This window comes from Gopherus evgoodei, chromosome 1 (assembly GCF_007399415.2).
Source record: "Gopherus evgoodei ecotype Sinaloan lineage chromosome 1, rGopEvg1_v1.p, whole genome shotgun sequence".
NCBI classification, from domain to species: domain Eukaryota; kingdom Metazoa; phylum Chordata; order Testudines; family Testudinidae; genus Gopherus; species Gopherus evgoodei.
The window spans coordinates 278,641,136-278,657,088 of NC_044322.1; the positions used below are offsets into that span (position 1 = coordinate 278,641,136).

At 40.6% G+C, this 15,953-nt stretch overlaps 1 protein-coding gene across 8 annotated transcripts in view; it reads left to right on the forward strand.

Moving 5' to 3' along the window:
* Positions 1-15,953, forward strand: part of ANKS1B (ankyrin repeat and sterile alpha motif domain containing 1B) — a 756,551-nt gene that overhangs the window by 180,207 nt on the left and 560,391 nt on the right. For all 8 annotated transcript variants that reach the window (XM_030548477.1, XM_030548479.1, XM_030548473.1 and 5 more), the window contains exons 7-8: positions 4,651-4,767; positions 7,987-8,159. In XM_030548477.1, coding sequence (XP_030404337.1) covers positions 4,651-4,767; positions 7,987-8,159 — 290 coding nt within the window. The remainder of the gene's footprint in view (positions 1-4,650; positions 4,768-7,986; positions 8,160-15,953) is intronic.

Here is a 15,953-nt window from a genome sequence, read left to right on the forward strand (position 1 = left end):
CTAGAAAGGACGGCTCAGGGTTGGAAATCTCCCTAACATCCTCAGCCATGAAGACTGAAGCAAATAATTCATTAAGTTTCTATTGGAATGAAAGGCAGTCAGGAGTGCCTGTCTTCATTTTCAGTTTCTCATTACAGGAAAGTCTTTCAAAATCATGGCAGACAATGTAGCCTGCATGTTTTATATTAACAGGCAAGGCAGAGCAAGGTCCACCTCTCTATGTGTCAAAGCAGTAAAGATATGCAGTTGGTGCATAGTCCATCACATTCACATTTCAACAATATACCTTCCTGGAGTGCAAAACTCCCTGGCCAGTGTTCTCAGCTGGCACTTCTCCCAGGACTACAAATGGGAATTGGATCCATGAATACTAGATGATATATTTTGAACAGGTAGACCTCTTCACCACTGCCACAAACAGGAAGTGCCATCTGTTCTGTTCAAGAAGGGATTGAGACCCGCATTTCCTGGGGGATGCCTTCCTTTTATCTTGGTTGAAGGGTCTGTATTACATGTTTCCCCCAATGCCTCTAATTTTAAGGGTGATGAACAAGATTAGGCAGGATAAAGCCAAGGTTATCCTAATAGTTGTAACATGGCCAAGACAAACATGGTACCCTTACTTGTTTAAACTGTCTCCTTGTCTGGCAATCAATCTTCTGTGCATCCCTTGTCTCCTCTACCAGGATGTCAGCCAAGTACTTCATCCCAACCTATACATTCTCTGTTTCCAAGTGTGGCTCATCAGTGATTTTCAGGGACAGAATCTAACTGTTCTGAAGAGCTACAGCAGGTATTTTTAAACAGCAGAAAAGAAGTTGCCCATAATATTTACTTTTAGAAGTGGAAAAGATTTAACAGTTTGAAAATCAGCGACTTGCACCTGAGTCTTCTTCACTTTCACTTATCCTGGATTATCTGCTACAGCTGAATAAAACGGGTTTATCAAGTAGCTTAATCAAGGTTCATTTGGCTGTGATAACAGTTTTTCATTTTCTAGTGGAAGGGTTCTCTCACCTTACAACTGTAAGGGTTCATTAGAGGGCTGAAGAACCTCTTCCCTTAAGTAAAGACTCCCACTCCAATTTATCTTAATCTAGTTCTCAGAGGTCTCACAAGACCCCCATTTGAACCAATGGCAATCTGTTTCTTACTGAACCTGTCTGGGAAGATTGCCTTGTTAATAGCCATTACATCAGCTCTCAGAGTTAGAAAAATGAGGGTGTTAATAGCTGATCCTCCCTTACAGTATTCTTTAAGGACAGGGTTTCTCTATGTCCAGACCCTAAATTCCTACCTAAGGAGTCATCTGAATTTCATATAAACCAGAACCATTTTTTCCCCAAAAACCACATAGCTCAGGACAGGAAACTTCTTTGCATACCTATATGTCAGAAGAGCATTGGTCTTCTATCCAGATAGGACCAAATCATTTTGGGAATGTCATGGTATAATTCCCCACTCTGAACCTTAGCGTCCAAAAGATGGGGTACCAGCATGAATTCTTCTAAGCTTAATTACCAGCTTAGAACTTGTAGCGCTGCCACCAACCAGGAATTCCAGTGCCTGGTACACTCCGGTCCCCCCAAAACCTTGCCCGGGGACCCCCAAGACCCAGACTCTCTGGATCTTAACACAAGGAAAGTAAACCCTTTCCCTCACCGTTGCCCCTCCCAGGCTTCCCCTCCCTGGAAGATCACTGTGATTCAAACTCCTTGAATCTTAAAACAGAGAGGAAAATGCACCTTCCCCCCTCCTTCTCTTTTCCCCTCCCAGATTCTCACTGAGAGAAACAGTAATCCTAACACAGAGAAATTAGACTCTCTCTCCCCCTTCCCTCCTTTCTCCCCCCCAATTCCGTGGTGGCTCCAGACCCAGTCCCCTGGGGTCTCACCAGAATAAAAACCAATCAGGTTCTTAAACAAGAAAAGTTTTTAATTAAAGAAAGAAAAACAGTAGAAATTATCTTTGTAAATTTAAAATGGAATAGGTATAGGGTCTTTCAGCTATAGACACTGGGAATACCCTCCCAGCCTAAGTATTCGAGTACAATTTGAACTCCTTCCAGCCAAATACACATTTGAACTCCTTCCAGCCAAATACACATTTGCAAATAAAGAAAACAACCATAAGCCTAACTCGCTTTATCTACCTAGTACTCACTATTCTCAACTTAAAAGAGCCTGTATCGGAGAGATTGGAGAGAAACCTGGTTGCACGTCTGGTCCCTCTGAGCCCCCAGAGTGAACAACAACCAAACACTAACAGCACACACACAAACTTCCCTCCCTCAAGATTTGAAAATATCCTGTCCTCTGATTGGTCCTCTGGTCAGGTGACAGCCAGGCTCACTGTTCTTGTTAACCCTTTCCAGGCAAAAGAGATATGAAGCACTTTTGTTCTATTAACTCTTACTTATCTGTTTATGACAGGGAGTCTCCCAGACTATTTATCTCCATTGTGGACAGATCTAAGGGATCCACTATTTCTACACAGAGACGATTAAGATGGATTTCAGAGTGTATTATCACTTGTTATGTTTCCCACTGTGATGGTCTTCACTTGGTCAGGCCTTAGGCCTTTTGATATGCAGAGGGAGGGTTTGGTAGGGGAGCCTCCCACTCCATCAGGCTCTGGCCCAGGGCCCTCTGCAGGCAACAGACAGGTCTAACACCCAGGAGCATCTTAAAGCTGCCCTCCCTGTGCCACTTCCTACTACCTCCTATTGTCCAAAGTTCACAATCTGTAACAGGAGGCTGTGAAGGGGGACAGCTGATCACTTGGTACCTCTGAACAGCTGGGCATGGCATAGTAGTTCTCTCCCTCTTGGGGTGGCGGCTGCCTTCTCTCATGACCTGGCCCTACATTCATATCAGTTCCAAGTCTCTCCGCTTCTGGGGTATTCCATAAAAAAAACACAGGAAGCCGGCACAAATAAACTTGATTAGTAGATGGGGCGGGGGAGGAATGCCTCCCTCTCTGGGCATAACAGAAGCAGGTCATCTCTTCCATGAGGGAGGGACCTTCAGGCAGTTGTTGAGGGAAGAGCTTCTGTCTTCCCTCAGCCCTTTTCTCACAAGCTGCAAGTTAGATATCCTCTCTCTTCTCTGGTCTGACCACAAGTGAGCTTTTCTGCTCCCTTTTAACTCCTCCTCCAGTTTATGCATCTCTTGCCAGTGTGACAGGGCAGGGCAGGCTGAGCCCAGAGCAGCCCTTAACTCCTTGTTGCCCACTGTGGGGTTTGTATACCCCATCACACCCTCATTCTATAAAGAAAGGGGAACATATGACAGTCTAGCCAGGAGAAAATTGCTAGTCAAGAGAGTTTATAAATGTCACCCAGGAAACATACACTTGTAAAAATCTTCAAAGAATTCTGAAAGATAAAATGCTTTACTTGGCATATATTATTTCCTTGCTAGTCCCAGTTTTTGCCTCAGAGGGTTATTTTTAATGTTGGGGTTTATTATTTATTTTATTATTACTGTTCTTGTTGTTGTTATTACTAAATTTCATAACCAGGCTAAATTAATATGTTGCTGACCATGGATATTAAACAGCTTGGGAAGATTTCACTATCAAGGAAATAAACCAGTTATTGATTTATAGAATAACTGCCCACACTACAAGTGAGATACCAATGAGTTAACTTATTGTGGTTCTCTTCTATGTGTTACAATATGTGTAAATATCTCCTCTCGTTATTAGTGTATCTGCATAAGCAGATAACATGAAACCAAAAGGGTGAGGAGTCAAAATATCTTAGTCTAAACTAAATCTATCTTTGTCTAAACTGAATCACTTAGAAAAATGAAGTCATGTAGCACAAGTTAACTTATTATGTATTGTTCTTATATAATGTTTATATTACAATAACACAGAGAGGCCCCATTCAGGATCAGTATCTCATTGTGCTAGGCAGTGTACAAACATGTATTAAGACAATCAAATATATATAATATGTATATTTACATATTTCTTATAATAAATTAAATCTAGCTTCATCTGATCATCATTCTAGCTATAATAAACTGGCTGATCTCTCATAAGCATTGCGGCAGAGTTGAGTCTTGAGGAGAGATTTGAAGGTGGAAAGGGTACGGATCAAATCAAGGAGTTAAACTTTAGAATACTTCATTTTCTAGACTGCCAACTAAAATAAAGTTTAGGAGGATGTTGTGCTTGCATGTGCATGTAACATGGTATATTTGATCTCCAAAATATTAATAAGCAATATCATTTTGTTTACATTCATTAGCTTATTTTAATAAAAATAAATATCAATTTAAAAAACAAAGATTGAAAAATGTCTTTCAACAATAATAATAGAATAGAGCATTTGATATGTGCATTTTAAATACAGACAGAGAGAGGGAAAAAAATCATTGCAGAAGTCAAAATTGATTAGTTCTAAAATGAAGTTTTAATATTTTCAGCAAATTAAATGAGGTGACTGGTTGGCCATTATGATGCTTTACAATATTTAAAATAAATAACACTCCACAGCAGTCATTTGTGAATGATTGTGTATGGGAAAGTGAAAAATAGAAATACCTTTTCATGAGAAAAAAGTTAACATATTTTTTGTTGGAAAAATTATGAATTTAAGAGTTGTGGTGTGTATGTGTGTGTGTGTCTTTTTAATTACAGAATATATAAAAACAGGAAATGCAACCATTTTGGATGAACCCACACAGGAATGCCTAATGACAGAACATCAGTCTTGCATTTTATCCCCAGAAGTTTCTCCATCACAAACGACTAAAAGTAAATATTTCTGTTTTATGACTGCAGATCCTATGCCAAAGATTATCTCTCAAATAATATATTTATACTACTAATAAAAGTTTATTTTATACTAATATACATTAGAGAGAGAGGAAATAAAGGAAGATATTGACATTAGAAGCTTTATTCCTCAGGGAGACTAATGAGCTTGCCTCCACACTCCAATAAATAGAATAGCTGATTTTCTAATATTTGCAATATACACCGTAATGAGTGTTTTGTAGGAAGTAAAGAGCTACTAATGGACCATAATACATTATAATGAGTCTGTCTTATCTCTTTTTAATTTGTTTAATGTTAAGGTACAACTTTCATACCAAAGCAAAATAGAAACATCTCTATGTGCTACAGGGCTTTGCTGGCACTTCCCTTTTAAGTGCCCAACACAGTTTATTCTTGCTCTCCCATACAGCTAGCTTCCCCTTTATTCCCCTTGCTCCCCATAAAGATCACTTTTATATGATGCGCTCCCATTCTCCATGCAGAGAATTTTTACACCATCACTTTCTTGTACCATAACCATTACTGTGGTCCCTGCTTTCCCCTCAGATTACACACACAAACACTGCACAGGACCAGAGTTTAATACTTCCCTTCCCCCTCATCCACTTCCACAGTTAAGTGTCTCCTGTTATGATGCACTTCCACTCTCTATTTAGAAACATCCCTGCTGTAGATGCTCCCCATAACTAAGCTTGGCTCTTGTCACCCCAAAAAGAAACATTCCCCTAAGCGAAATTCCAAAGTACTCTCTAGCAATAAAGCTTTATCTTTTCACTTTTACTGCTTTCTTTCCCTACAAGGAGGATCTAGACCAGGGGTCGGCAACCTTTCAGAAGTGGTGTGCCGAGTCTTCATATAAATTCACTCTAATTTAAGGTTTTGTGTGCCAGTAATACATTTTAATGTTTTTAGAAGGTCTCTTTCTGTACATTTATAATATATAACTAAACTATTGTTGTATGTAAAGTAAATAAGATTTTTAAAATGTTTAAGAAGCTTCATTTAAAATTAAATTAAAATGCAGAGCCCCCCCGGACCGGTGGCCAGAACTCAGGCAGTGTGAGTGCCACTGAAAATCAGCTCACGTGCCGCCTTTGGCATGCGTGCCATAGGTTGCCTACCTCTGATCTAGACTCAACAGAAAACTCAACTTACTCCTGAGGGCCAGATTCTGATATTCTTAGTCAAGTTGAGTAGTACCTTACTCCACAAGTAGCCCCTTTGACTTCAGTGGGATCATTCCTAGAGTAAGGTTCTAGTTAACAAAAGAGAGTATTAGAATGTGGCCTGAAATTAATTAATACAAATTTAAGCATAAAGTTTCCTTTCTTGTTAATAGTAAGATCTTGGTCTTACATTCCTTGTTTCTACATTTAGGATGTGAATAATGTAAGGAAAAATTGTTAATTTTGTTTGTTTAGTTTTCTTTAACTGGACTTTTTAAAAAAGACACAGAAACTTGGTTTTAATATTGTTCTCTCTAATTTTCATCTTATTTTCTTTATTACAACATGCATTTTTATTAACTTCTGTTTTCTAATCAGAAAGCAAAATATGAAGGATTAAAAATCCTGATTCTGAACCATGTTATACCCATAATTTTTGTGCAAAAATCCCACCGTAGTTAATGGGAGTTTTGAATATAAGAAGTCCATGGATTTTCAAAGCCAAATGAGAGAATTTAATATATAGCTCCTGCTGATGATTTTGAAAGTTTCAGTCATAACTTTGGCCTTCTTTGGATTTTTAAAAATTATTCTGAGCTAGATCCTGACATTTATGCCTTACCCTGCATAGGGGGCAGTGCAGAGCTGCACCAGGAAGCACACCAAGGAGACTGTGTCTCAGGCAGGCACAATCTGTTTGAGGCTTCTTTAAGCACCCACACATTGTACAAGCTGCTCCATCCATTAGGAGGGATTAGATTGCTCTTCCTCAGTGCACTGGCACCACTCTGTGGACTGGTGAGAAAGTGGAGAAGTCCCTCTTTTTCAGCATCTTACTCCCCAAGGGGGAGCAGTATGGAGCAGTCCTTGTACTAGCTAGAGCAGAGGTGGTGCTTGCCTATTGGGGTTCTAAGCAGGAATATTTTCTGAGTCACCACGCAACACATACTAAAAAAGCAAATGGGGGGGTCACTTTGAGCTGCTTGGGGCCCTAAGCAATTTCTTAGTCTGCTTATGCATAGTGCTGGCTTTGAGCTAACGCACAGAGAGTAAAGGGCCTTCTGCTGAGGGAAACCCTTGTGCACTTGGGCAAGTGAAGGAGATTTCTTGTGTGGCTCCTTACCACGGTCACTTACAATCTGGTCCTTTCTGTTGAAGGAAATGGTTTTGTACATACAGTGGAAAAGACATTTGTTTAGGGCCAGGTTCTGATACTATTACTCATGCTGAATAGCACCTTACTCCGGAAGAGGTCCTACTGATTTCAATGGACTACTTTCAGAATAAAGTGCTATTCAATGTGAGTAAGAATATTAGAATATGGCTGGCCCTAATTAATTCATGATCCCCACTGCCTTATCAGCTGTGGATCTTGCATCACTAAAGGTAGCCATTAACAAAGGAATAACATCTTCAAAGTAAAGAATTTAATAACTGGGCCCTTAATCCTGCAGTACCCTGAAACTCACCAAACTTGGATTTTTGGTAGACTGCTAGAGGGAGCAGGTTCTAGTATTATTTTTTTTTTCACTGAAAACATCTTGTCACAAATCCTAGAGAGTCTGATCCCAGGGACAGACAGATGGAGTCTTATAGAACCTAGCCAACACCTTAATTGCCCACAGATATAAACAGGTAGCCAATGCAAAGCATTTTGCGTGGTTATAGCAGGTTCCCCATTCTAGAGATGAATGTTGGCTTTCTTCACTAGCTGCGGTTTTTCAGGCTTAGAGGGCAGAGAGAAGGTGGAGTCATGGCCAATGCCCCATCCACAGTGGCACACAGTGTACAGAGGAAAGCAGAGGATGTAGAATGCCTCTCAGTGTTCATCTGATGGCTCCATTACACTATCCTTTATTCAGGGTTGTCTGTCAGAGTCAAGATATAGACTATAAGGCATGCAATGTAGGGAATAATCTTGGTACCATTATATCTACCCCAAGATTCAAAAGTTTTGCATTACTTTTTAGCAACAAAAATCCCCCTTAAATTCTAATTATTCTAACTAATTATATCTGTTTTTTAAAAGGTGAAGCTGTGACTGGAGAGTTATCAAAGCTCTTAGATGAAATCAAACTGTGCCAAGAGAAAGAATATTCTTTTGAAGATCTGTGTCATACAATATCAGACCACTATCTGGACAATTTTAGTAAGATATCAGAAGAAGAATTTATGAGCAATGGAATCCAAACTAAACTTATAGTAAGTAAGAGGGGATATCAAATTAACATTTTCAATTATATTTTACATTACTTATTGTACATTTAAGAATTAAAAAAGGAAGTAATATAAAGAAGACTGATATAAGAAATCTAAGTATCTGTAAAAGTATATAGTGTGTTTGTGTTTTACAAATATAGGACCAGATTATGAACCCCTACTGGTAAGCAGTTACTCACACAACGACTTCAATGGCACGGTTTTGGTGAGAAACTGCTCGCCAATGTGAGTAGAGGGTTTATAGTCTAGTTTATAGGCTGCATCCTGCAAATAGTTACAACAGAGCATAGAGCTTTCTGTTGTGAGGAATACCTCTGAAGTCAGTCAACTATTATACCTAGTACTAAGTGCTCACAGGACCACACACAAAGTACTCAGTCCTGTAAGATGCTGAGCATCTTCAACTCCATCCTCATACAGGATTAAAAATATATGGGTATGCAAAGGAATTAATAGCATTAAAGCAATAGGATCTGGTACTGTACCTCTTTATTGACATTAATAGCCATTGACTTCAATTATTTTAGTTAGAAATTTGACTTAAATAGGACTATTCCTGTGAATAAAAGTTCCCAGGATTAGTTTCTTATTGTACAGTAACAAGATTGCTTCCTTTAAACCTGATTCTGCCAGTTATTTATGTTGAATTGTACCTTGCTCATTGAGTGAAATCAGTGGGACTGCTCTTGGAATAAGGTGGCTGAACTGGGCTATTTGTGTTCTCAAAGGAAACAAAGTCAGCTGCCACCTTCAGATAATACAGTTCTAATATAAGAATTTTAACAGCTATGGTAAATACAAAGGTAAATACAAAGAAAATATACTGAAACAGATTTTCTTTCACTTTACTAAGCAGTGGTATCCCTTTGATGGGCTAATCTGATAAACAATATCATACCTTGGAGGCAGGAGGCTTTGCAGGATGTAGAGGCTGTTCTATAATACTGTCCTTCTTCAGTTTCCAGGGGAAAAAGTCTCTTTACCCTAATGGGCTGGTGTCCTCTCTTCAGCTGTCATCTCCATTTCAGATTCATAACAATATAAGAATGGCCATACTGGGTCTGACCAATGGTCCATCTAGCTCAGTTTCCTGACTGCCAACAGTTGCAAGTGCCAGATGCTTCAGAGGGAATGAATAGAACAGGGCAGTTATCAGGTGATCCATCCCCTGTTGTCCACTCCCAGCTTCTGGGAATCAGAAGTTTAGGAACACTCAGAGCATAAGGTTGTGCCCCTGACCATCTTGGCTAATAGCCATTGATGGACCTAGCCTCCGTAGACCTACCCAATCCTTTTTTGAGCCCAGTTGTACTTTTGGCTTTCACAACATTCCCTGCAATGAGTTCCACAGGTTGACTGTGCATTGTGTGAAGACATGCTTCCTTACGTTTGTTTTAAATCTGCTGCCTATTAATTTCATTGGGTGAACCTGGTTCTTGTGTTATGTGAAGGAGTAAATAAATTTTCCTATTCACTTTCTCCACACCATTCATGATTGTAGAGACTGCTATCATATTACCCCTTAGTTCTTCTCTTTTCTAAAATGAACAGTCCTAGCCTTTGTAATTTCTCCACATCTAGAAGTGTTCTATACCCATAATCAATTTTGTTGCCCTTCTCTGTATTTTTCCAATTCTAATATATAACATGGGGCAAGCAGAACTGCACACAGTATTCAAGGTCTGGACATACAATGGATTTATATAATGGCATTTTGATATTTTCTGACCTAGTATCTATCCCTTTCCTAATGGTTCCTAACACTCTGTTAGCTTTTTTGACTGCTGCTGCACATTAAGCAGATGCTTCCGGGAAACTATCCACAATGACTCCAGTATCTCTTTCTTGACTGGTAACAGCTAATTTAGACCCAATCATTTTGTATGCATAGTTGGGATTATGTTTTCCAATGTGCATTACTTTGCATTTATCAACATTTAATTTTATCTGGGTTTTGTTGCTTAGTCACTCTGTTTTGTGAGATCCCTTTGTCACTCTTTGCAGTTAGCTTTGAACATAACTATCTTGAATAATTTAATATAATCTGCAAATGTTGCCATCTCACTGTTAGCCCTCTTTTCCAGATCATTTATGAATATGTTGAACGCATAGGTCCCAGTATATATTCTTGGGGGACCCTGCTATTTACCACTGTCCAATGTGGAAACAACTACTTATTTCTACCCTTGGTTTCCTGTTTTTTAACGAGTTACTGATCCATGAGAAGACCTTCCTTCTTCTCCAATGACTGCTTACTTTGCTTAAGAGCCTTTGGTGTAGGACATTGTCAAAGATTTTCTGAAAGTCCAAGTACATTATATCAACTGGATCGCCCTTGTGCACATGCTTGCTGATGTCCTCAAAGAATTTTAATAATTGGTGAGGCATGATTTCCCTTTACAAAAGACATATTGATTCTACCCTCAACAAATCATGTTCATCTGTGTTTCTGATAATTCTGTTCTTTACTATTGTTTCAACCAATTTGCCTGGTACTGAAATTAGGCTTACTCACCGGTAATTTCCAGGTAATTGTAATTCATAAGGTCTCTCCCTGGCTGCCAGTCAGTCTGGGAGCACTTTGTCCCCAGTGTTCATAGATTCATGGATTCCAAGGTCAGAAGGGACCATTGTGATCATCTAGTCTGACCTCCAGTATAACACAGGCCGGAGAACTTCCCCCAAATAATTTCTAGAGCAGATCTTCTAGAAAATCATTCAATCTTGATTTTAAAATTGTCAGTAATGGAGACTCTACTGTAGTACATTGTTCTAATGGTTAATTACTCTCACCATTAAAAAATTATGCCTTATTTCCTGTCTGAATTTGTCTAGCTTCAACTTCCAGACATTGGATCATGTTATACCTTTCTTTGTTAAATTGAAGTGCCCATTATTAAATATTTGGTCCCCATGTAGGTACTTACAGACTGTAATCAAGTCACTCCTTACCCTTTGTTAAGATAAATAGATTGAGCTTTTTGAGTCTGTGAGTATAAGGCATGTTTTCTAATTCTTTAATCATCCTTGTGGCTCTTCTCTGAATCCTCTCCAATTTATCAGCATCCTTCCTGAATTGTGGGCACCAGTATTTCAGCAGCAGTCACACCAGTCCCAAATACAGAGATAAAATAACCTCTTTATTCCTACTCAATGATTGGATAAGCCCTTTTGGCCACAGCATCACAGTGGGAGCTCATGTTCAGCTGATTGTCTGCCATGACTCCCAAATCTTTTTCAAAGTCACCTCTTCCTGGGATAGAACCCCCCTCCTGTAAGTATCGCCTACATTCTTTGTTCCTAGATGCATACATTTAATCAAATCAAAATGCATATTGTTTGCTTGCTCCCAGTTTACCAAGTGATCCAGATTGCTTTGAATCAGTGACCTGCCCTCTTTATTATTTACCACTCACCCAATTTTTGTGTCAGTTGCAAACCTTATCAGCTCATTTTATGTTTTCTTCCAAGTCATTGGTAAAACATTAAATAACATAGGACCAAGAACTGATCCCTGTGGGATGCCACTGGAAACAACCACCCTCAATGATAATTCCCTGTTTATAATTACACTTGAGATCTATCAGTTAGTCAGTTTTTAATCCATATAATATGTGCAATGTTAATTTTATATCATTCTAGCTTTTTTAACAAAATATAATGCTATACGAAGTGAAATGCCTTAGAGAAGTTTACATATATTACACAGTTACCTTTATCAACTAAATTTGTACTATTATTAAAAAAAAGATATAATTAATTATATAGGATGAGTCCCCAATTATCATTCACATTTTTTCTGAGTAAATTCTTCCTCACAGCTTATTTGGCTCATAATTGTTTTCAGCTTTGTGAAATTGGATCTCTTAAAGCACCATATATAATACAAATGTGATCAAGTCACCTAAGGTACCATTAATTTTCTGTGATCATTTCTTCTTGATCTATTGGAACAAAATCTAACACAGAATTCCTTTGTTTTGATTTCAACACTTTTTGAATTAGGAAGTTGTCATCTATTATGTTTAGAAATTCCAATGATATTTTAGTACTGGCATCATGAGACCTCCAGCATATGCCACTCAAATATAATTCCTCCATGATCACACAGCTTTTTTTTTCTATATGTTGTAGATAGATGTGCAAGGAAGCAGTCACCCTGTTCCCTAGTGAGATTTGGTGTTCTGCAGTAGATACCAACTAGTAATCTTCTGCTTTATTTATTAAGACATTGCTCCAAAAGCGTTCAACGTAATTTTTTTCAGAGCTATAAATGATTGGGAACAAGTAATGCCACTCCTCCTTCCCTTTTGCCCACTCATTCCTTCCTAATTAGGTTATAACCATTGATTTTAACAGTCCAGTTGTGCAGATCATCACATCAGGTTTCAGTAATACCAACTAGATAGAATTTATATTCATAAATGAGCAATTCCAATTCCTCTTGTTTGTTACACAGGCGCCTAGAATTGGTGTATAGACAATTAAGGAATTTCTTTTCTTCATGGCCTTTGGTTCCTTGATTGATTTTGTGCTTAATTAAAGACTGTATCACAATGCATACACACAAGAAGGCCAAATTAAAGTTACAGCTTAATTCTAGATATTCCCAACTTTGAGTGCTTGATTTTGCACCTTTAACTTTCTTTTAATGCAGTTTTTTGGATTTAATATTAGTTAAAAGTAACTATTAAAATAACTGATTTGTTAATCTAAATTAATCTACCACAAAAATATCCATAGTACAAGTTGTTGATCATCAATTCCTTGCTAGTTAATGGCCTATTTGAGCCTTTATTTGAAACTCTGGCTGTGGGCAGAAGCGGCACCAGGCATCAGCATGCCAAGCGCGTGCTTGGGGCGGGAGGCCACTGGGGGCGCTCTGCCGGTCGCCGCGAGGGCGGCAGGCAGCCTGCCCTCGACAGCTTGCCTGTGGAGGGTCCGCTGGTCCTGCGGCTTCGGCAGACCTCCCGCAGGCGTGCCTGTGGAGGGTCCGCTGATCCCGCGGCTTCGGTGGACCTCCCGCAGGCATGCCTGTGGAGGGTCCGCTGATCCCGTGGCTTCGGTGGACCTCCCGCAGGCGTGCCTGTGGAGGGTCCACTGATCCCGTGGCTTTGGCGGACCTTCCACAGGCTTGCCTGTGGAGGGTCTGCTGATCCGGCGGCTTCAGTGGACCTCCCACAGGTGTGCCTGTGGAGGGTCTGCTGGTCCTGTGGCTTTGGCGGACGTCCCCCAGACAAGCCTGCAGGAGGTCTGCTGAAGCCATGGGACCAGTGGACCCTCCGCAGGCAAGCTGCCAAAGGCAGCCTGCTTGCCATGCTTGGGGCGGCAAAATGCCTAGAGCCGCCCCTGGCTGTGGGATGTTGTTCAAATGAGCCGTTCCAGGAGGAATTGTAACTCCAAGGCACCCTTCTGAGTCACAGTTCCCCCTGAGCTCCTGTGTTGGCCAAGGAAGGGGGAATGTGTTGAGTTGGCCTGTTGTCAGACACAGCATACTCCTTTCTCTATGTGTTATGATAGGTGAAGTCATGGCTGTTCTTACTCTACACTGCTTTCTGCCCATTTGTTCACACTGGGGCATTGCAGCCCTGTTGAGTATACTCTCTTTCCACAACTCCATATAGACTCTCCATCTAGGGTATGCACTGGATGCCTGTGCAGGTGAGTTAGAAGGGCTTTATACTCCCTTACTGCCCTACGAAGGCACCTAAGTCCATGTCACAGTTATCAGATAACACGGTGTTTGCATCGGAAGAAATTGCTGACAGAATAATTGACATTGACTAAGCAACAAGGAATGAAAGGAGCACTGGACTGATGCTTGTTTGAAAATGTATAATAGAAATTTGAGTAGAAAAAGACATAGGGCAAATCTTTCATGTTATGTGTAGCCTAAGTAAACAGGCTTTGCATGTACAAGCATTCATTTTAGGAGAAAATCAAGGCTATCTTAAGCATGATGAAATAGATTGATGTCAATGACAGCCTTTGACAATGAGATTTCCTAGTTTCTGTTGTATTTCACTTTTCCTTAGAAACAGTATAATTTAAAAATCTTTATTTTCCAATAGATGGCAGTCTGGCTCAGTATTTTAAAGAACAAAAGCAGCCATCTTATATAAGAATTTTTCAACGTACAATTTTTTTCATTACTGTGTTAAGGTGATAGGTTTTTAAACAGAATTTGCTGGACAAATTGCTTAGAAATAAAAAAAATCTTTATTACTTTTAATGAGAAACTCTATTGATGTAGTAAAAATGAATAGCATAGGTATATAAGAAGCAAACTAAAATCACAGGGACAAATTTAGGGGTGTTGTGTACAGTAACTTTCATATCAGTAAGTGGATACTAAAGGAATCTAAATGAATCCAAGGAAAGCTAAGGATATCTACTTGTATTCCAGGGAGCCAGAAGAAGGGGATGTAGCAGGAGACCTAATATAGGGATGTAAACCCACACATGCAACATTTTCTTTTCCATCCCCTATGTATGTATATTGCTTCAGTTTAGATGACACTTTCCTAATATATAGCTTACACCAATACAAGTTTCTGTGCAGGCTTGATATTGTTGCACACATTTTTAAGCTCCAGAGTCAAAATAGAAATGTCCAGCATTTATAATGGTTTTGTTTAGCTATGCTTATTTGAGAGCAAGAGCAGAGAAAAAGTACAGAAGAAAGGAGAAACAGTGCAATTTTGTCCAGACCAAAAATAAGTCATGTGAGTGCCCAGGAACTATGTGTGTACTTTTTGTTTGCTATGGGTAACCTATAGGATTGCCAACTGTCTAATCACACAAACCCAAACACCCTTGCCTTGCCCCTTCCCTGAGGCCCAACCCCTTCTCTGAGGCCCTGCCCCATTCACTCCATTGCCCCTCCCTCCATCACTCACTTTCACTGAGCTGGAACAGGGGTTGGAGTGCAAGAGGGGATGAGGGCTCTGGGCTGGGACAGAGGGGTTCAGAGTGTGGGAGGTGGCTCTGGGCTGAGCCTGGGGCAGGATGTTGGGGTGCAGGAGGGGGTGTGGGCCAGGGTGCAAGCTTTGGGAGGGAGTTTGGATGCTGGAGAGGGCTCAGGGCTGGAATAGGGGATTGGGGTGCAAGAGGGGTGCTGGGTGCAGGCTCTGGGAGGGAGTTTGGGGGCAAGAGGGAGCTCAGGGCTGGGGAGGGGGTTGGGGTGTGGCAGAGGGTGAGGGGTTCAGGCTGTGGCTGGGAGTTTGGGTGCAGGAGGGGGCTCCTGACTGGGGTAGGGAGTTGGAATGCAGGAGGGGTGCAGAGTGCAGACTCCATCCTCCATCTGGGAAGCAGTTACCTGCTGTCCCTGGGGCAGGCAGGGCGTTCTGTGCACTGCCTGCAAGTGCTGCTCTGTGGTTCCTATTGGCTGGAGTTCCTGGCCAATGGGAGCTGCAGAGTCGGCGATCCAGGCAGGGACAGTATGTGGAGGTACCTTTCCCCCTCCACACACACACAGGGGCCACAGGGATGTGCTGGTTGCTTCCTGGAGTAGTACGGGGCCAAGGCAGGCAAGGGAACCTGCCTTAGCACCTCTGATTGTTAGTGACCGATCTCCCAGTTTGGCTGCAGGAGCCTCCAGGAGTTAAAGCCCGATTCCAGGAGACTCCCAGCAAAACTGGGAGGTTTGGCAACCCTAGTAGCCTATGGAATCTACTAATTCATAGAACAGAAATGTGGTATCAAGGAAACTGCCACAATTCCCACACATGTATGCACAAGATTTTCATACTGCATCCAGTATTTCAATCCCTTTCT